The 23327-nt window shown below is 35.9% G+C and overlaps 2 protein-coding genes across 8 annotated transcripts in view; one reads left to right on the forward strand and one right to left on the reverse strand.

Annotated features, from left to right (window-relative positions):
- GAREM1 (GRB2 associated regulator of MAPK1 subtype 1) overlaps positions 1-21224 on the forward strand; it is an 82586-nt gene extending 61362 nt beyond the window's left edge. For 2 of the 4 annotated variants that reach the window (XM_039333657.1, XM_039333659.1), the window contains 4 exons: positions 1161-1291; positions 10421-11593; positions 13764-13930; positions 14839-21224. In XM_039333657.1, coding sequence (XP_039189591.1) covers positions 1161-1291; positions 10421-11593; positions 13764-13930; positions 14839-15751 — 2384 coding nt within the window. In that variant the 3' untranslated portion in view covers positions 15752-21224. The remainder of the gene's footprint in view (positions 1-1160; positions 1292-10420; positions 11594-13763; positions 13931-14838) is intronic. The other 2 variants (XM_039333658.1, XM_039333660.1) reach the window with 1 other exon arrangement.
- Positions 1-23327, reverse strand: part of RNF138 (ring finger protein 138) — a 60512-nt gene that overhangs the window by 5639 nt on the left and 31546 nt on the right. The gene's annotated exons all lie outside the window — the stretch shown is intronic.

The raw sequence follows: 23327 nt of genomic DNA on the forward strand, positions 1-23327 counted from the left end.
GAAATAATGGATTATCTTGCTGAAGATTACTGTTAGGTATGTTTCTGATCACATTCATTATTTTCACTTACTATTTCATACTTCTTTTTTGTTCCTTTATACTGTTGCTTATCCAAAAATGGAATAGTATATGTGTGTGGATATATATGTATGTAACATTTTAAACAAAATGTATTTCAGACAAGATGCCTTTAAGAAATACTAGTACTGTATACTAACTGAATAAACACATCTTAGCTTTTCTTCTGATGTGATGAGACCTTTGCCCAAATAAATAATTGTGCACTATTAGCACATGGAGATATGCTTTAAATAACTAATAGATATGGAATTCAGTGCATTCCACTGACATAAATACATGTAATAAATAAATCCTTGTCTATCACTTATCTATCCTTATCCAATAAATGTTTACTTTCCCTAAAAACCATGTTACCAAGACTCATAGACACATGGCCCATACTAATTATCAAGGGACATGAGATTTGCCACTGAATCTATGTTGTGAGCCTTTTATTAAAATTGGAATGTTTTTATAATGCAGAAATTATATATGTGGGGGGGGGTTCCTATATGTGGAACATACCCATTTTCTTCTGGAATGTTCCTTTCTCTGGTCAAGCCAGAATCAACATAAGGAATTCTACCAAAAGAGAAAAGCGCAAGAACTTTTGTGTATGTCTGTAAAAGGATTCTTGGAAACTTGCTTTATTAGCTGATCAACAGATGTTGTTTAGTTACTAAACATCTATAATTGCCTTCCTTTTTTAAGTGAAACTTTTTCTACAAAATGAATTTTTTTTAAATATACAGTATATAACATGATGAAAAAGTTCTAAGTATACAGAAGCCTGTGTGAAGTTCCATCCTGAGAATGTGTTAATACTTTCAGTTGACTTCCAGAAAGGCTGCCTGTAAATTCTATTAAATCTCACATCAGCCCCCACACATTCTTCTAATTCCGGTTTAGCCAAGCTTGGTAGCTCTTTCCTTTTCAGGTTTGTGAAAATGTGTGCAATCTTTTCTTCCATTATTTAACTGTTAATAATTGGAGGAAACTGACCAATTTAAATGGGGTAGGGAGTGCGTTAGCAGTTGCCACAGAAACTGCAATCCAATATAAATATCTTACTGCTTGTCTATTTATCATCTGTTTTCAGGGCAGTTTAAGCTGCTGGAACAAGACCGTGATATTAAGGAGCCAGTGCAGTATTTTAACAGTGTGGAGGAGGTGGCTAAAGCATTTCCTGAACGAGTTTACGTCATGGAGGAAATAACATTCAACGTTAAGGTAGCCCCTTAACAAATGTTTATCCCAAGTTAAATTGTTTATGTTAAACCATTTTTTTAACATTGCAATTGAGCAATATATTGTGCAAAAAGTAATTTGGGATTGTTATTTTGTCTTAATCTGTTTATTTTGCTTAATCTGAATTTGAGGGTTATTAATTTTACAAGATATGAAGACCTTTTCAAGGAGGGAATCATTTCCAACCAGCAATGTTCTTTTTCTGTGTTCAACTAGAATATTGATTCCAAATTTTAGACAGAGCTTCTTCTGTTGTACACCCCCTTCTTCACCTCTGACCCCTTAGATTTTATTTGGTAAAGAAGCAGCTGTTTCACTCACTCTACACTACGTCTTAGATCAAATAGACAATAGATATAATATCTACTTTTCAACTCAGATGACTGAGAATAATCAATATTTCTAGAACAGCAAAATAATAATGCATTGATTTAAATCTATAGGAAATCAAACAAAAATAAAATGGTGTATATAGAAACAAAAAGAGCTCTTGTAGGTTTAAATGCAAAAATCAGATAATGTGAAATAAGACAACTACTCACAAATTCATGGGTGCAGTTTCTAGAGAATGTGCCCCTTTCTACTACAAGTCTTGTAGGATGGAATGAACTTGGTACATTTGACAGACTTCAGTGATTTCCATTGAGAGAAAGAGGGAAATATAATTCCCAAGTGTAATGGAGATTTTAGGGACATAAAAAAAATATTTTATTTATTTTTAACAACTAATATAACTGCCCATTTCATAAAAGATTTAGCAACTTTCTTGTTCTATAAAAGTTCTACTCAATGTGTCAACGGCAGCTGAAGATGAGCTTCAAAAGCAACAGATTCTAAATAAAAATTGATGATATTGATTGTAGTATAGAATTGATTAATCCCTGTTCTTTGGAGATTCTATTCTTCAATCTTCATGTCTTGCTTCAGTTGTCTGTTTTTTTTAATTGTAGCAACTATGAGATATACCAGATATTGTGTTTATTGAAGTATTATCATTATTAAGGTCACTGACCAACAAAATTTACATTCAGAACTAAAAGCCATCTCATTATGCCAATAGTCTAATCCAGGGGGTTTCAACCCCCAATCTGTGCACCGGCACTGGTCCATAGCATGCCAGAAACCGGTCCATGCAAACTAGCAAAGCCCCATCCACAGAATGCAGGCAGCATGCAAAACCTCTGGTCTACGGAAAAACCTCTCTCCACAAACCGGGCCCTGATGCCCAAAAGGTTGGGGGCCACTGGTCTAATGTACATACCATAAGAAAAACTAAACTAAAAACTAAAATTTAAGATACTAGAACAGATTTAAAAACTTAATAATAATACCTTTAAGATTATAAACATAACTGGAATTACAAAATCAGCTATGAATTTAATGCTATATAAATCTATGCAATTGGTATACTGTTCTACCTATTTGTTGTACCAAAAATTATATATAATTCTAAAAATGACTAATCGACTAGAAGTAGGAATGGCTAATACAGAATATAAAATCGGTAAATCACTTAATTCTATAGATATTTCCAAACTGAATATTAATAATGTAACAATAATGGCACAAAAATTTAGGAAGTGGATGCAGAGATTAAAATATAAAGTAATCAGAAAAAAAACTCAAGTATATGGGTGTTGCCTTGATTGTTCTAATAGCTTCAGTGTCTAAGTATGTGATTTATGGCAAATAAGCTAATAAACTGTATGGAATAAAATGCAATCAGCATCTAAGTACGTAACCAGCAAAGTAGTTCGTGGAAATCACAAGATGATCTTTTTGTTTCACATCATCATTTTGCTACTTGGAGAAATTTTGTCTGTAAATTCAAAGGTTTGCTTAAGTGTCAAAATTCATAGTTCTTGTAAGGCATATTCTCCAGAAATTGTCTCACATTATTTGTTTTTTAAAAAACAAAACAAAACAAAAAACCAGAGCCATAATCAGCTGAGCACTGACTTCTAGAACACTATGGTGTTCTAATAAAATGGATTTAAATTACAGTAGCATTGGTTGAATCAGGTGGAGAATTTTGAGCCTGTTGATTTGAAGATATTTAAAAAGTGCATCAAGATTAGAGACCAAAATATAAAACATTAATGTTTATGTTGATTAAGTATTACTGTGTTAAAAAGAACAATAAGTCTAAAATAAAATTAAAATTAATGTAAGTAGTACTATACTGAATTTGGTAAGCAGTGATTATGGGTTTTGTATCTCATTCTGATTTTTAGCCAGAGTGGTTTATAATACTACAGTGACAATAAAAATAACAGTTAATCACAATTAAAACAACTTAAGTTAACATGAAGTAAATAGTTTACATGAAAAATGCTTATTGCTAATCTTCTTATCTATTATTAGTTATTTACTGAATTATCCTGAACTTCAGCACTGCATGAACTACTTTTTATTCTTTCTGCAAATATTTGACCCTATCAATTAAGCTTCAAATCAGCATAGTCATATGCTTGTCTGCCTTTCCTTGGTTTGAGTCTCCTGTGAATTGCAGAAAACCTGTCTTGGTTCAGTAGATGAGGATAGCAAATGTACACATACAATACTAAATGCACTCTCCAACTTGGTCAGTAAAAGAAGGCTTTGTTTGAAAGCTCCAGTTCAGTTTCTACTGCTTAAAAACAATAGAGTTTCTAATTAAGGGATAATGGGTTTTTCATATCTGGACATGCTTTCCAGGAAGTTATGTAGACCAGGATGGGTATATTTCTGCAGTAGTGGGATTGCTTCAAGCTTGTGAAGTCTTTTATTGTCTTACTAGACTCTCAAGTTCCACCAACTAGGATTAGTTACACTTAAAATGAAAAACCTAGGAGCCTAACAATTTGTTTTGAATACAGTATTTCATTGTATTTCATGCATATAAAAATCCATTCCTGGTTCCCTAGACCAGGTTTTTTTAACCTTTTCACAGATTGTACCATTTTTAGGACATGACAATATTTGAGTATCACCAGTGATTAGCGAGGTGTCAAAAGCTTGATGACTTAAAAAAAAGCGGGAGATTTTGGGTTTTACTAGTTAGATTCATTTGTTGTTATAGAAATGGCTAGTGTCATGGTTCCAATAGATGAAACCAGTAAAAGAACTTCAAGGCAAGGGGAATTCTTCCTTAAAGAACATTTTATTTAGGAACTAAAGTATGGGCACTTACATAGTTGAATCCAAGAATGAGATTCCCTCCTCCCAGATACAAAGTAACAAATTGCAATTCCCACCCCACAAGAGCTGTCATAAATCACATTCCCCAAATGGCCCTTCAGCCCACCAAAACCTTATCAGAACACATCCTTGAGTTTCCACACTTCTACATTGTTATGGCTAGCTAAACCCCCAGGCATTTACCCCACCCCCCTTCTACATCTGAACTCTAAAAGAATAGAAGGGTACATTAAAAGCAAGAGAAAAAATGGCTGTTGGTTCTCAGTTGTCAGAGCGACAACATCCATCGTCACAGCGTTGAGAGCTAGTTTATAATATTATGGAAAAGTAAAAAGTTGAGGTTCAATGTTAATGCTTCCTTGTACTGCAACAGAGGAAGTCAGAAATCAAAGCCTTTTCTTTTCTTTTTCCCTTCTCCCCCTCTCTTTTCCCCCCTTTTTCCTCCCCACTGTGTCCTACTATTTGCTTTTGTATTTTAGTTTTTGTATTTTATTCTATAATCTAATAAAATAAAACTAAAAAAAGGAAAAAAAGTACCGGTTTTAATTTCTTCTGTGGCAGTTCCTTTGCTGAATCACTGTCCCTTTACACTGACAAATGTATGATGAATTTATCTATATTTATTAATATGCACCACTACCTTGATGGTCAGGTGGCTGGTTGGCCCTTCTTCTTCTCTCCTTCTCCTCTCTTTCTCCTCACCCTCTCAAAAGCCCTCCTCTCTTTCACACACACACATACAAAAGCCTTTCTGCCTCTCTCTCACACATTCACACATACACACAATTCCCCCCAAAAGCCTTTCCTCTCTGCCTCTCTCTCTCTCTCTCTCTCCCTCTCTCTCTCTCTCTCTCTCTCTCACACACACACACACACACACACACACACCCCTCCCCAAAAGTCTTTCCTGTCTCTCTCTCTCTGACAAAAGCCCTTTCTCTTCTGACTCTTTCTCTGGCATCTTTTTTTCCTCCCTCTCCCACCAAAACTGCCTACTTTTATATTCCTTTCTGTCTTCGCCCTCCTCCTCCTTTTTCTTCCAGGTGTGCCGGAAGTGCCGATCCTGGGACCTTTGTCTCACCTCAGCAGCAGCCCTGCAGCTCCTGAAGACTCTGTCTCAGGGCAAGTCCTGCACTACGCCACTTTGACTCGTTCCCTCCCTCACTACACTTGGCTAGGCTAGGCAGGGCTGCGTACCACCTGCCATGTGCCAATATATCATCAGTGGTACGAGTACAACCAGTTGAAAAGCCCTGCTCTAGATTTCCTTTTGTTCTGCTGCATAGTTTGAGATGGCAAAGGAGCTATTTTATCATTTCTATTATTAAACAGTTGGGAGTGTGAAATCCTGCACCATTGTACTAAAAATAGCCCAATATTCTAACAGTAGACCCCAATCTACTTTCTGGAATACTAACAGATTTATTAACACTAGCAGATTAATTGACACTAATATTTAATCATTTATCCCAAAATTATTTAAGAACCTTTACAAAATAGATAAAATGATTAATTTGATAAATAAAATAAATGCCCAAAGAACTCAGGCCTGAAAACATGATATCATTACTCACACACACATAAACACACTAAAAAGTAAAAGAAGAAGAAATGGCTATTTTCCAATTCACTGAAATAGCTGAAGAAAGGCAAATAGTAAAATGTAACACTAAAAGAGTGTGCCCAACTAAACACACTAAATCATCCCGAGAATCACTGATGGTGATTGGTGATAGTATTGGAAGCTGAAGAAACAGAAAGTTAACTTTCTTTAGCTAGCTCATTACTCCATTTTGAACGGTTGTAGTGATTCTAAAAATGCTTGCTTAGATATGACTAAGAATCAAAAGAGCAAAGGATATAAATGAAAGTAATATTAAATCTGGCAAGATAGCAAGTCCTTTGCAGGAAGATAGTATTTAGAATTATCTATAGAGACTATCAGGACATTAGCTACATGAAAAAGAAGTCAACGGATGAGAGAGTCAAGGTTTTTCTTCAAGTGTCACAAATTTTATGGATGAAACTTGGATGCCATATTGAAATGTACCGAGATCTTTCTTACCTGGTGGGAAGTTTGAGGCATTTGAAAAAAGATGAAGCAGAGGAAGCTTCATAGAAAGAAAGTACCACACTTAAAGCAGAGTTACTGAATTGTTCTAAGTGGCAGAAGAAGTTGGGGATAGAATCTGGAATATGGGAGAGGCTTCTCCACAAATAATTTGTCACTGCTTTAAGTACAGATGATGAAAGATATCTCAAAATTACCTTGTACATTTAAAAAATATACAATTCCCCTACTTCTCTGCACAGTGTTTGTTTTCTTGAAAAATTAATGTTAGCTTGAATGTTTGTCTTGTCATGGATCTTCTTGGAGTTAACTCTCAAATCCACTTACAGGCAAATTGTTTTACATTCCTAGGTATAGTCCAGCGATACCTGGAGAGCCATAGTCTTTTCATACTTGCTTTTCTATTAATGTCCAAATCAAAAGCTAGACAGTAGGATTTATGGACTTGAATAATATTACAGTATCATTTCCGTTAATGAGAAAATCCATTATGCTTCCTTTTACTGAAAGGAAGGGAGTGCAGGTTATACAATGGCAATGCTGCCAAAGGGCCCTAAAAAGATCACTTCAGTATTCTAATTCAGAAGATAATTCTTCAACAAGTTTCTGCTCCAGTTAAAGTAAATGCAAGCTCATATAATAGTTAACTTAAACTTTCAAGTCCCTAGAGGCAAATACTTTCAATTAACCAAATCATTATTTTATTGCCACAAAATAGCAAGGGTACACAATCTTAGTTCATTATTAAACTCTTTTACTAAACATTTTTAGAAAACAAGGGACTAGAAGCTGTCCAATATGGCAAGAAAAGTATTATTTTGGGGGCAAGAGTTTTGTGTGGATCATACACACCAAGAATTGCTGTTTCCCATGTTTTCTTTTGATTATTAAAGTGATCTGCCTCTTTTTCAGGAAAGTTCTTATCACTTATTTTCATCAAAATTAAAAGTAGATAATTTCACTGTTTTTTAAAAAAATATAGTGTAATGTTTTGTAGGGAAGCATTAAGCAAATGTTTTACAAAATAAAATACACATACTTGTTCTTCATAGCTATGATAATGTACATAGGATTCCCCGTATGATATGCAGATTTTCTTGAAGAAGTGATGTCACAGAGTAAAGATCTTTAATGGGGGCAGTGGAGGACTCTGGATTTTAATTGATAAGATGGTTGTTAATTTTCATGATGAATTATAATGTTTTGCTTTTGGGTCTGAATTTTGAACAACAATCATGTTCAATTAGATTTTTATTGTTTCCTGGATTAGCTGTATTGAGATAACACACCACTGGAATAACTTCCTGTCAGGAAATTCTGCAACTGTGCTATTAGCTTGATAAACTGTACATAACAAAGAGTTCAGTTTGAAATATTATTTCCTTTCCAATGTTCACATTAGATGGATTGTTTGCTAAACATATTACTGATTACTTTTTGTTTTCATATTTTTATACAAAAAAGTAAATAATAAATTAAAGTAGCGATGCTAAAGCTTTTATCTGGAGTAAAATCCCAGTGGGTTTTTCTTCTGAATAAGTTTATGTTTGCTTATTTTGTCTATTAGGTCATTATATAGGTCAGTTTTGATTCTACCCGCTAGTGCTGGAAAACTTTGAATAGGGTTCGCACCTTAGATGGTATCTGTCAAGACTCTCCATTTAAATGGGGCAGAGTGTCTTCCTTTGAATGTGACTGTGGGGCTCCCCGGCAGATACTGGATCATATGGTGATTAACTGTCGTCTGAGAGCTTATACAGGAGGACAAGTAGACCTCTTGCAATTAAAACTACCATGCTTAATTGGATAAATGACCTAGATATTAATAAATAGAATACTAATTTTATCTTTATGAACCAATGCATTTTAAAATGTAATTTTTAATTTAATATGTAACTTCTTGAATTTCTTATACCTTACAAAATTAACCATACATCTCCATCTTATGTGTATCATACTATTATGTTCTTTCTATACATCTTTACTCCTGCAATCCATGTCTTTCATGCCATACACAAACAAACAAATAAATAAATTATAGGCCAGTGAATGTTAACATCCAGAAATTATTTTCAAAAGACAAAAGATATATGATGCTGCTTTCTGTGTCCTAAAGTCATAATCAAGAGGCTGTAGACTTTCCTAGATTCTGTTGAAGGAGTTACCATTACATATGGTGTACACTGTATGTGAATATTGAAGATGCCCAGGCATGCCTGTTAGATTTGTTCCACTTTTGCATTTGCTTTGTGCAATTTCCAGTGTGACTGAAAGGGGTGGTTCTTTATTAGCCTGAATCTTAGATTGGAATGTTAGGTTATACATAACGTAGTTACCGTAAGGTGACCAACTTTTTTACAATGAAAAGGAGGACACAAATAAATTGAAGAAAAAATATCGTAAATAAAAGAAACATTTTATTCATTGCAACAATAATACAGACAACTTGCATGTGCAAAGTTTGCCAGCCAGGTGTTTTGGCACGCTCAGCAGCAATTCCTATTGACTTTCGAAAGCCAATAGTGGGAGTAGCACAGTTCATGCAAAAGTTGAAAACAAAACCCATCAAAAAAAGGTGCCAGAACGCCGTTCTGAGCATTCTATGAGGGAAAAAAAAGCCCTGCAGATTAGTCTTCAAATATCGAAAAGGAGGACATGAAGGAGAACACTTTTTGAGGGAGGACAGAACTTACAAAAGTAGGACTGTCCTTCCTAAAGGAGGACGTTTGGTCACCTTAGTTACCGAAATGTATATGAGGTAAAATATTTGATTTTAAAAGCCGATACATTTATGTGCAGAATTATGGCATGTCATTTCTTTACATATTAAGTTTTAGCATTTGCTAACTTTTTAAATTAACACTGCAGATCAGAAAGAAAAATGTTAATTTTTATTCTTAGTTGCAAATATGAAGTGTGATGATATAGATTAGGCAATCTAATTTGATTACTAGGCATTATTTACTTTTGATCACGTAATATTCATCCTTCAGAGTTTGCCAGCTGGCTATTTTCATGAAATAAGAAGCAATTATCTCTGGATGATCAGCTACACAATAAACTGGCCAATATTTTTATCACTCTAGTTGTGCTCTGTTTTCTAAGCTATAGTCATTGAGGTTATTTGTAGAATATATTAATATTTAATTTCAAGAAAGAGAGAGGGGGGAGGGAGAGATGCAGACAGCACACAAAACCACGCACCCTCTGGTCCGTGGAAAAACCTCTCTCCACGGAACCAGTCCCTGGTGCCCAAAAGGTTGGGGACCTCTGCTATAGTCCATAATTTCTGCAATCTAAATTCACTAGCCTTGCTGGCTAGAGCTATTGGTAACTGAATGTTCAAATTTCTAGATAATCACATTCATGCTTTCTTTTATTTTTAAATACAGAAGAGAGAGTGAAGGGGGGAAGGAATAACTATACTGCAACAAATTACAGGTAGTTAAATATAGCATTAAACTATAGTAGAATAGCAAAGAATCTACAATTACACCTCAGTGCTCATGAGCAAGCCTAATTGTATAAGGTTGTAGGTTTCTATACAATTTAAACATTTGCTGTTCTTAAGCTTTGTGGCATAGATTAATTATTTTTGTCTGATAAATTCATAATATTGTGTTACTCTTGATATATAGTTTCTTTAACAAAAAAAAGTAAGGTGATCAGTCATGTGAACATTCTAGAACAGTCTTTTTCACTTTCATACTATTTATGCACTGAATGTATAGTGTTATAGTCTAACATATAGAGAATACCAGGCAGAAATTGTACAAATTCTACTGTTCAGATTAGTTGGATTCATCCTCTAAGTTTAGAACTTGTTATGCTATTTTAATTTTGAATGCTGTGTTTTCTAGGTGGCTTCAGGTGAATGCAATGAAGACACAGAAGTTTATAATATTACTCTTTGCACAGGAGATGAGCTCACATTAATGGGACAAGCAGAAATCTTATATGCAAAATCTTTGAAGGAAAAGTCACGGCTCAATACCATTTTTAAGAAAATTGGAAAACTCAATTCCATTAGCAAATTGGGCAAAGGCAAAATGCCTTGCTTGATTTGCATGAACCATCGGACCAATGAGAGTATTAGCCTACCTTTCCAGTGTAAAGGACGATTCAGCACACGTAGTCCCTTAGAGCTGCAAATGCAAGAAGGGGAGCATACCATTCGAAACATCGTGGAGAAGACACGGCTCCCAGTCAATGTGAATGTGCCAAGCCCTCCCCCACGGAATCCTTATGACTTGCATTTTGTCCGTGAAGGGCACCGTTACAAGTTTGTTAATATTCAAACCAAGACAGTTGTGGTTTGCTGTGCACTATATAGTAATAAAATTATTCCAATGCACTTTCCTTTGCATTTAGCTCTTCCAAAGTTTACCCTTCCAGAAAGTCTTGTGAAAGGAGAAGTATGGCATGAAGCCTTTGTGAAGCACTGGTTTGGCCTCTGTCAAGAGCAGTTTGATATTGATGAATATTCTCGTGCTGTGAGAGATGTAAAAGCTGACTGGAATGAAGACTGCAAAAGCCCACAAAAAAGTCGACCCACCAGCCACAACCATGTGCCAAACTCTCTCAGTTATGCTCGGGATGAGTTGACCCAGTCTTTCCACCGTCTCTCAGTCTGTGTTTATGGAAACAACCTCCATGGAAATAGTGAGGTGAACCTTCATGATTGCAGAGACTTGTGTAATGAGTGGGCTTTATCTTCTCATGATGCTTTGCAAGATTCTAGGGATGGAAGCTGTAACTACCCTTTCCCTGAAATTAGTGAAGAAACAGTTTCTTTACCTCCTAAACTGGAACTTCCATATGAAGAACTATGGTTGGACAAAGAGGATAGGAAAGTGAATGATCAGCCACTTACTCGCTCACAGAGCGAAAAGAACAAATGTGACAACTACAGGAGTTCTTTCCGGTCCAAGGGTGGTACAGCTTCTCTGCCAGCACCTGGATCTTTAGTAGCAACAGCAAAATCCTCAGATGTTTCCCTACCTCCACCACCTGTGCCTCCTAAATCAGAAGCGGTAAGTTCCTAGCATTCTGCTTAATCCCCAAGATGGATGAAGTTCCTACCATATATATGGAACACTCATTTTTCATAAGGGGGTGAAGTAATCTGGATAGGATTGTGCCCAGTCAGCCTCTCTCAACCCATCAATCTCGTCATTCCCCATAGTTTATGGAGGAACTGAGAGAGATGAAGCGGATCAAGAGACGCTTAAGAGCGTCGCTGGCAGAAGACAAATGAATTTGACCAAACATGGATAAGAGCTGCTATTCGAGCCTGCTTTGTGGTGATTTGTGTGGTGATGTGGAAATACTTCTCAGCACAAATTGCATCCGCATCCTGGTGGCCTTCAGAATATGATTTCTGAAAAAGAATGTAAGTTTTAGGTAGATCCATAAGACTGAAGGTATTTTTATATTACTAGGTTTTAGTATATTTAGGACTAAATAGAAATAGGATTGGAAGCAATGCAGTTGTCAAAACTTCAGTGTAATATGTCAAACTGCCTAGTTTTAATTACTAATCTAACCATTATTCTGTGGGTCAATTACAGTTTCAGAACTGTTTTAAAAATAGCCCTGTGTACAACAGGTAGCAGTTGTCTAAACTGGATTTCGTCTGAGCAAGACTGGTTCATCATCCAGGAAGTTTCTGTTCTAGAATCAAACCTGAAATCCATCTGAAATATTTCTAGATATTTCAATTTTCCATCTGAAGAACCTAAATCAATTACTGTATGCCAGTGGTTCTCAACCTTTTTAATGCCGCGACCCCCAATCAGTTGTAAGTCGAGGACTATTCAACTGGTGCAGCACCATTTGCAGAATGGAACTTTTGGCGGGCTCAGCAGGGCAGAGACAGCCTGGACAATTCCTATTGGCTTTTGAAAGCCAATAGAATTAGACTCTATTCAAGAGAGTCTATTCTATTGGCTTTCAAAAGCCAATAGAATAAAAGGGAGGAGCACAGCTAAGGAAAAGGGGAAAAAATGGCAGACTGTGTTGTTTGGCGACCCCCGTGAAATGGTCATTCGACCCCAAATGGGGTCCCGACCCACAGGTTGAGAACCACTGCTGTATGCTTTTAAATACTTTCTGAATTACTTCCTTTTCTTATGAGAGAAAACCTTGAAATGTCTTTGAAAGTAAAATTTCACAATTTATTTTAAAGACGAGAGAGCAGTTCTGTATTTTGTTGAAATCTCTCCTTCAAGAGTTGTAAATAGTTCATTCATTGGAGCAACATGCTGTGATAATAGCATTTGTACCAGCTTTTTTAACCAGTCATCTTTCACCAGCTACCATCTGCCCTCTGCTGGTGGTACATAAGTAACATGTAAAATCCTCATTTTTAAAAAATAATTCTGGATCTCCTAAAAAAGAAAAGGACAGAATGCTTTACATTTTCAGTACAAAGATCATGATTTGGGTAACTTGGATTTATTGAAGGTGCAAATCGAAATCTGGGAGGACAATTAATTTGTTAACATTTGGCATTATAAATTCAAAGAGCATATGTTAATTAAAGAAGGGCAGCGCAGGAGCACTCAGTTGTGTCGTCCAAAAGAAGAACTGGTCCTTGAAGGTCAGAATCAACAGTTGAAGGCTACTGCTGATACTGTACTGCCATTTCCTATCTGTCTGATGGGAGAGTTGGCCTTGAATGGCTTTCTTTTCTTTCTTGTTCCATAACCTGGGGATTCAGATCAGTTTCCTCTATGTTTAGTAGTGTTATTCATCTACTTTCTCAATTTCTGCAAAGGTTACTGATCTGGTATGACCCTTACCCCCTACATACCAGAGCTACACATTGGAGGTGGTCGATCTCTATCACCACCACCACCCCAAGTGTCCTGCTCCCTTCTGTGCCATCTCGTGTCCATGATTTTATCTATTAATGTTTTTAATCTGTTATGTTTTTACAATGGATGATTATGTTTCTTGGTGTTTTTTATATTATAAACCACCCACAGTCATGGATATGAAATGGGCTGGAAATAAATTTTATAAATAAAAAAAGAATATGAGCTGCAAGTTCTCATATTCCACTTTTGCTTTAGGAACTCTAAGGGTCCTTAGATAAATAATTATTTCTTTATCCTTGTTTCATCCCTAATAATATTATTAGTTTTCAAGACACTTAATTACCTGCATGATGTGCTACATCATAATTGTGCATGATTTCAGGTCAGAGAGGAATGTAGACTCTTGAATGCTCCTCCTGTCCCACCACGCAACTCAAAGCCAACATCTACTAGCCCTTCTATTCCTCCACGGATGAGCAAACCTGTGCAGCAGCAAACTCGTTCTCCTAGTCCAACACTTTCATATTATTCATCAGGACTGCATAATATGTAAGTATTGAGTACTTTCTTTTCAAAGTCAGTCTAATGATGTATGGTTCAAGTGCGGAGCTGAGAAAGCACAGGTGTAAATCCCACCTAACAGTGGAGCTCATTATCTCTCAGCCTAAGCTAGTTCACAGGATTGTTGCTGTGAAGAGAAGTAAACAGAATTCTCCCCCTGCACATTCACAAATGGAAGAAAATTGGGATAACAAATAATTAATAGAAAATGGATGATTGCAATAACTGAGAAATAAAGAATCAGAGAGTTGGAAGGGGCCATTAGACCATTAAATCCAGTTCTTTGTTCATATCCTCCCAAATTTGTTAACAGAGTCATGCAAAATATATATGATAAATCTAAATAGATAAAACAATTGTAGCAATTATATATTGATAGGCAGACAAAAATGCCAAATCTTATCTGAACATATGGCTGACTATGCAAAGAACCATAATCATAATATGTACACTATTGCCATGGACCTTAACCTTATTGGCATGTGGAACTGTAAGGAAAGCTATCTATTCAAATATAGACTTTCGCTTACACAGAAATAGATGTCATTATAACCTCTGAGGGTGTAATTATTAGATTGCAGAAAACTGTGCAATCTAGTGGACTTGAGTATGGATGATGATTACACTTTCTTTTTATAAAATGGATTGCATATTTGACATAAATATTTGTCCATCATATGCAACCTGATACTAATAAAAGGAAAACACTTGCCAGGAAAGTTGTTAAATTTGTCCTCTCTGAAAAAAATGTCTGTATAATGGAAGCACTGTATAGATACTGTTTTACATTAATCCGGTGCTATTTTATATATAAAATAACAGAATTCTAAAGTGACTACTATTAACTACAAAAGTTATATACTAATTCTGTCACTTCTTTTTTAATTATCTCAAAGCAGCACCACAGAAGGAGATGCTGAAAACTCTTCTGAGATTATTCCTGTAACTTGTTATCCGTGTGTTATGGGGAAAAAAGACCTGCAAGAAGTTGACAACAAATTGCCTTTGGGAAGCCCGTCTGCTGATGCTTTGTTCTCTAGACTTTCATGGCCAAATCATTTTTCTGGAGCTGCTGAAGGCCTTACTAGGAGTGAGTTTCTGTTGGATCCAAGCAGAAGTTATAGCTATCCAAGGCAGAAGACTCCCAACACACCAAAGAGAAGTTGTCCAGCACCTTTTACATTCAATTTTGACAGAAATGAAGTCTCTGCAGGGGATGTACCGCCAGCTACAACTGAGGTAGAATGCACCATGCCCAGTTGCCCAAAATCAGCAAGTTACTCACTTGAATATACCGATGAAAAAAGTTTGGCAGTAAGTGGTACATTGCAGTCACTTTCTTGCCCTGCCTTACCCCCTCGTGCACCAAAGATGGTAGAGGAGAAGCCAGGGTTTGACTTGTGTCCCGGGTCTCTCAGAATAGATGGTGCTGAGGAGGATCCTCTCAGGAGCTCTCCAGACCTTTCTGAAGACCAGTATCTGGGTAAAAAAAGCATGCAAGACCTCTTCTCAGTTTCTTATTCTTTCTCATCACCCCTTCATCTTCAGTTAGCACCAAGATCTTGTGGTGATGGTTCACCATGGCAGCCACCCGTAGATCTGTCTGGGCTTTCCATTGAAGAAGTATCTAAGTCTCTGCGATTTATAGGCTTATCCGAGGATGTCATAACACTTTTTGTTACTGAAAAAATTGATGGCAACTTGCTTGTCCAGCTCAATGAAGAGATCCTTTCTGAGGACTTTAAACTCAGCAAACTACAAGTTAAAAAAATATTGCAATTTATTAATGGCTGGAGACCTAAAATGTAGTGCTGACCAGTTCAACAAAATGAACTGAAGTATGCTGAAACTAACTCACAATCTACCATTTTTAATTTTTTATTGCACTAAGTCCTTCCTTCCTTCCTTCCTTCCTTCCTTCCTTCCTTCCTTCCTTCCTTCCTTCCTTCCTTCCTTCCTTCCTTCCTTCCTTCCTTCCTTCCTTCCTTCCTTCTGTAAATAGTAGGAGAAAAACAGTAATTACTATGCAGATAATTTTGGGTGTTAAGCAAACACTTTTGTACATAATAGAAGGATAAAGGTGTGCCTTTTGCATCCCTGAACATTCAACAGCTGCTAAATAGTGGACATTAAAGGGAATTAATTTGTTCTCATGTAGTCTAGTGAGACATATTTATTACTATGGGTTAGCAAAACTGGTGCACAAATCAGTTATTTTTATTATTTTTATTATTGCATTTCCCTGTAATCTTTTTTTCTTTTTGGGTTCTTATTTTAATAATTATAGTCATTGCCTTCTGTTTTTATTGGTTGAACAGAAAGTGTCAAATATTCCATCTCTGCACTTTGTTCTTGTTGTAGATTCATTTTTATAAGATTCCCAGGTTGTAATAAATAATGGATCCATATTTCAATGCAAAAATAAAAAATAATAAAATCCACCACAGTCTTGGCAGATAGATTCTTGCACCCAACAGGAGGTGATTTTTTTTTACATAGCATACCATTAATGAAAAGAAAGCGGTAAAGGCTTTTGATGTCTAGTAGGCGCATAAGATTAAGAATATACTATTTTAATAATTTCAAAGATAATAGCTCGGTGTCAACCAAGAGCAGAATAATTGCATTTAAACGTTTTTCTAACTACTTTTCAAACTATTGAAATATTTACATATATTCTGAGCAAATGGCAATGCCTTAGTTTAATTTGGAATAATTGGTAAAGATCATTATCTCCACTGTTTATGTATAAAGTACATTTAAAATTAGAATGGATATTAGAGTGAATTTAAAGTTCAGTTGTAACTTCAGTTAAAGAAGTAAGAAACTGAGTGATTCAATGATTTCTTCCTGATGATTCATATTCTTTTTTTCCTTAATATTCTTAAAAATGCATACAATTAAGGAAGAAGAAAACCTGATCTATTAATCTAAATTAAAAGAATCCACATTCCAAACACTAAACCTGTCTAATCAAAATGAAACAGAATAATTTTCTTAAAGCATTTTTTTGCTTAGGAGAATAAAAATGATGTATGTATATTATAAATTTTTGGTATATCTGACATGCATTTGATTAAGCGGCAGTGGATGTTAATCTATTTACCCCATATTTGTTTTGACTGTAACAGACTTAAAATTGGACAAACCTCAAGCTTTTGGAATTTATTTTAGAGAAATCCTGAGATTCAGCATTGCTGGAGGACTTGTACTAAATATATTATAATATTGTGCTTCTGAGCACATGTTTAGTCCACATACTTTTTCCTCTCCAAGTATTCTTTATCAGGAACCCATTATGGTAGAGGGCAGAGGAAGTTATTAAGCAGTTGGAAACCAGAAACTGTCACCAATCAATGACAGTTTAAAACCAAAGATCTACTAGAACATCTCAATCTACTTTCTGTTCCCACCTATCATGTTCAGCAAAAAAACTAATATCTCTATAAGGGAAAATGGGTCTAATGTACCACCACTCATTCCTTTGCATATTTAACTATTAAATAGCAAGAATAAATGATTCCATGTATGTACTTTAAGTAAAAAAAACTATACACTCTCCCATCTCTTTATGGCCTTGTTGCAATATTTCTGAATGTGATATTTGCATTTGTTTTTCATCTGTTATCCTTGTATCAGGATACTATAAGGCTTGTTTGGAAACCTGACAGAAGACTGCATACCATATATGAGAGGAAGAAGCTATGTTTTGGCCATTAGAAGAAAATTGTGACCTTTATAATCTGACACACACACATACACACACACAACTTGGCAAATTCAAACAGTCCTAATTCAGCAAACTGTATAAAGAAAGTGATTTGAAAGTTAATGCCTTTAAAATTAATGGATGTTGGAGCCCATTTGCATAGAACTTTTTGGTATGAACAGGCCAGCAGTGCAATTTGATTTTCAGAAAGGTGTGAATAATTTGGCTATATGCAGACAATCTTAGAAATTTCTATGATATAATGTCTATCAGAAATCATACTTTAGTCCCAAAAGTGCTATGTACATGCAAGAAAGGAATGGTTTGAACTATTATCCTATTGATTGTGTTACATAATAGGATTATGCCAAGATGAGAGCTTCTAGGATGGGTAATAGGAAATAATTAACCGTAGGGTCTTCTTACACTAGTATCACCACCTCAGATTGGGCTCTGGTGCTAATAGGGCCTGTAAAGGCCTGTGATGAGAAGAAACATGGAGAAAATGAAGGAAATCCAGAACAATGAGTACTGCAAATTTCTAGATCAAGGTTCAGGGCAGGAGGGAATGAAGACATATAGACTGTTGCAGTAAGTAGAGACCAGTAGGGATCAACCTAATAACTGCAATATCCAGAGAGAGGAACTGCTAAATGTTCAATAAGTGAAGGTGACATGCTTTCACAGTTGCTGCTATAAATAGCAGAAGAAAAAGCATAACTAGCATAATCCTGATGTTCCTGATGATCAACACTGGAACTAGCTCAGAGCGGCTGAACAAGCAAAGGGAGAGATCTCATAACTCAGTTTGAAGTAGCAGGATCTTTATCAATTCCCACCCTGGTACATTGATCTTTCTTGCTCCTTTATCTTCCCTTCCAGAGGCTGAATTCGAGGTTTTAACTTATAATTGTCCACTGCCTGGATATATGTAATAATACTAGTCAGTTGTAAGATTAGTTGTGGTATTCATATGCACGGGGACTCTATGCAAGGAATGGTGCTAATTCTTGAAACCCTGTCCATTTATACAAAGACTCTAGTAACTTCTAACTGAATAGTATGTCCAGACTGGAACAATGTGAGACCACGCACTTGTACAGGTTACCATAACTTTCTTGTGCTGTTATGCAAATACTTTGAAGAAGGAAAAATATTCTTGTTGATTTCCTCATAGAGTGAATCATCCTGGACATATTTAGACACCATCTAATATCTGGTTCGAAAAATGATTGTGATGAAAACGATTAGCTGAAAATACAACATGAAAAGTTTGCTTTAGGCAGAGCTTTGAATATACTCTTGCTATTGAATCCCACAGTAGAGGATTTTGCAGAGGAAACACTTTATAATAATTCCTTAGACCTGAATACACAATGTTATACCACAGGACTTCAAGTGGATTTCCTTATACCTGTAGGAGAATGGAACCAGGGGAACTAATGCCAGCTATGTGTCTGCATTGTCATCGATAATCAAATGCCTAAACTATAATGCATTGTGTTGCAGAATTTAACAAAATCCCTCAGGGTTGTCCATTCAGCAGTGGCCCACTAATGAAAAGAATTCCTATTTTTACCTTCAATCTATTCTAGAAATGCATTCAATCTTTCAAGACAGATTCTAAGGATGCATTAAAGAGAAAACGAAGATACAGAACTCAGGAACACACATGAACACTATATAGCAGCAAAGAGATTCAAAAATCTCTTAACGTGTTGCTGTCATATTTTGGCAACTGGAGGCTTCAAATCAGTGTTGACTCCTGGCAACTACCTGGACAACTTGCTGCAGTTTTCTTGGGAAGATTTTTAGAAATAGTTTGCCATTGCCTTCTTTCTAGGACTGGGAGAGAATGACTAGCCCAAAGTCACCCAGCTGGTTTCATGCCTAAGGCAGGGCTAGAATTTGTGGGTTTCCTAGTATCTTGGTGCCTTAACTACTATGTTAAACTGGCTCTTTTAGATAACTTAGTGGTTATCTAACTTCTTGCAGCCCAGATCTAAATCATTCCCTATGAAAGGTATATTTATTTCATGAGATGAAATCCATTTGTGCAAAGCTGGATGTACAATCTTAATAATGTTTTCCAAGAAATAAATTTGTTTGAGTTAGAAAATATTATGGACTTTGATAATGATAGGTATTCTTCTAAGTATGCATATACTGTAATACAGAGATAATGACAAACTGCTAATGGTAAAAAGAAAAAAAATCTAATAGCTTTCTCCAATCTGGAAAATGTATCATATTCCATACATTTTGAGATTAGTCACAATGGCTAGAAATTTTGAAATTTTAGGTGCTATAATATCTGGAGGACCTCTGGTAAAGAAGAACATCTTACAGAATGCCTGATGTATAGTATACTTTTACATATGTCATATTGCAAGTGGTTCAATAGAATTAGAAAGAGTGGATCAATGTAATGGTTAAAGTTATCCTGAAATAAAATAACAATGTATGATTTTATAGATTCCTACGTAGCAGGTCTCACTCCTCAAAACTGCAATATTATAAAAAACCTTACTGTCACTTCCTCCCCATTCCCCCATATAGTATTTCAAACACAGTATTTAAGGCACAGTGGAGAATAGTGATGCATTGAGTCATTCCTGAAGGGGCATGGAATTCTCTTTCATGAAATGCATGCTATTAGTCTGAAGACTGAATAGGTCTTGGTTAGTTTGATTAAAAGATAGCTTAGCATTACCCATTCCAGATCATAAAAATCTTGTGTCTTATCTAAATCATCCCAAAGGTTTATTAGAAGCTTGAAATAAGCAAATTCATAATTTTACAATTACTCAGTTAAGTTCACAGCCTCTGAGAAATTAGAGGAGGATATATAATTATTAAAAATGAGGAACAAACAGCATCTAAAGTAAAAACAGATTTAAGTTACACAAATCCAATTTCACACTGGAATAAAGAACTGGCAACAGTATTCAGAAACTGTTTGACTGCATTGTAGCTACTTCCTAAAGCAAAATGAATGAATGGTGTTTAGGATGCCTTATGCATATATCCCTACTCAAAGTTGTGTTATGTTTGGAACAATTGCAATTTAAACATCAATTTCCAAAACTTATTTTTTAAATGCAAATTGTAATTTACCTTTCAGTAGAAAAATGATACTAGAAAACAAGCACCTGTGGCATCTCTCATTCATAAAAAGAAGCTGAAAGCTAAGTGGGATATAAAAGCCTTGCAAATATATTTAGGACAGAAGTTTTTGTCTTAATTAGCAATGGATTTAATTTGTGAATAAAGAAATTTGTTGGGCTGGGTATAAAATTATTTTATTCGCACTATATCAAAAAGCTTCTAGATTCCATACTACTATTCAGTTTCATGTTTCTAAGAAATGTTTCAGAACAAAATTGACTTAGTAAGAATATTCATTGTTACATTTGTGAAATTTGTGCTGGTCTATATATCTCCATTAAAATGTTAAGATAAAAAACAATTATTTAAACCAGGAGTAAAGAATTAACGCTATAACGTATATAAAGACATGTCAGTATTGTATTGTAAGTATATTTGTTTATTAAAGATACTATTTTCATGATACTTATGCAGAGTTTATTCATTTGACAAAGTGCCAAATTAGAATATACAATATTTGTAACCAAAGTTCTGGATTCGTGGCTGAAACAGCTGTAGTGAGCAACTGGTTTAGTTTCATGTTGATTATTGCCACTACACAGTTACTCAGCTTGCAGTGCTTCATTAGTAACTTTTGCTGGTTGGAGGAGCTGTTACTTAACACATGTGTGAAGCAACAGCTTCCCCATCCTGCTTTGACTTTTTTTCTTCCTAGGTAAGCAAAGGGTTAGGAGAACATTTGCAAAGCTGCCTAAGCATTTGTTAGATACATTTGCTCTTATTTGCTTAGAGCTGAACTCTTTCTGAGCTTGCACCTATGGCAATAACTGAGGATTAGTCTTGCTTGTTTATCTGGGATGAGTTTTAAACCTTTAGTTCTGAGGAAGCAGCAGAGTCCTTAAGATGTCAAATTCTACCACCTGTGTTCTAGATCCCTGTCCTTCCCGGTTGGTCAAGGTCTTCCATGAAATGTAGCTGGGTCCAAGCAGTGGTGAATGCTTCTTTACAGGAGGGAATGCTCCCACATGTTCTAAAGGAGTTAGTGATCCCTTCCTGCTTAAGAAGTCATCACTGGACTCCTCAGTACTGGATAATTTTCTTTGGTCTCCAGCTATTTAAAGTTTCAGATAATATAATGAAAGCCATGAAAGATTTTTCTGAGCAATGCTTTTTGGAAAATTTCTGTATCCAAAAAAATATAAACAGTCTGGACATTTGACACTTTTTTTTCCAGTTTTGCTCTCATGGAGCTAAATCAGCCTTATTCCATAGGATGCTGAGAAGAATGAAGAGAATGGGACATCGGCTGAAGTTTGGTGGGCTCAAGACACAAAAAAATCCAGACAACACATACAAGCATTTACATACATATTATTACTCACTACTCGCCACTACTGACTCTTCTCCATTCTCCCACAGTTACTCCTGTTACTGCTCCTCCTCCTCCTCCTCCTCGTGAGTACTACTACATAAAACTTCCATTTCTTGCTGATTTCTGCTGCTTGCTTCTACACACATATCTCCTTCCCTTTTCTCTCTACCATATTCTTTAGAATCCCTGGGGGTTCAGTTCACCTCACTCTGGGTTTGTCAGCCTTTTGTAAGGCTTTCTCCTTCTAGGACATCCAACTTGGGATGGCTAGGAAGGATCCCAGGATCCTTCCCTTCCTCTCCATCCTCAACTTCACCTTAGATTGGGCTCTTGAAGTACCCTTCCCCCCCCCCCAGCCTCCTTGAATCTTTTATCTGGGTCCAACCTTCAGTAAGTGGGAAATTATTCCAATGAATAGGTTACATAGTAAGTTAGGAATTACTTCTACCACTATTACTGAGGAGTCCAGTAATGACTTCATGAGGAATGGATTACTGTCTCCTTTAAAACAGATGGGAGCGTTCCCTCTTGTAAAGGAGCATTCATTTCCTGGTGCCTAAACTCTGGCTTTAATCAATCTGCCCAAACTGGTAAGGAGCTCTTTTCCCATAGAAGCTGCCTTTTTAATGAAATAAGGACATACTAACATCCGTTTACTCCCAGTAACTACTAGGTCCCTTACAATGACCACATTAAGTTTTGCTGAGGTCACAATTTTTCTTCCCAAAAGTGCTTGAATAACTGCAGAATAACTTTTTCCCTGGCTTTTCCCACAATTGTAACAACTATGGATCTCTTCAGCTTCCCAATACTTTCATTTAAGCAGGAGGTAAAGGCTTCTTTACACCTCTCTTCTTTGACTTTTCCAGCTTTTTATGGTTCCTACTTTCCGGAACAGACTATTTTTTCTTCTTCTGTATTTTCCTTCCAAAGATCCTCTGATCTTTTTGCTATTAGTAATCTTTTACTCCCCTTTGACCTGTTTCTGGGTGGTATTCTTCCACTCAAAAACTCACTTTAGTAGAGAGTACATGTAGAAATTGTTCTAAAATTTTCTATACCACTTTTTCTTTGCTCCTTTCATCTGGCTTCAAATTTTCCTACCTATATCTTCCAATCTTGCTCACAATTCATAAATCCCTTCAAGTTTGCCATATGTAATAGCTCCTAAACTTCTGCCTATAGATATGAGTTAC

Source organism: Crotalus tigris, unplaced genomic scaffold (genome assembly GCF_016545835.1).
Source record: "Crotalus tigris isolate CLP2741 ecotype Arizona unplaced genomic scaffold, ASM1654583v1 scf7180000024506.7606697, whole genome shotgun sequence".
Taxonomy (NCBI): Eukaryota; Metazoa; Chordata; class Lepidosauria; order Squamata; family Viperidae; genus Crotalus; species Crotalus tigris.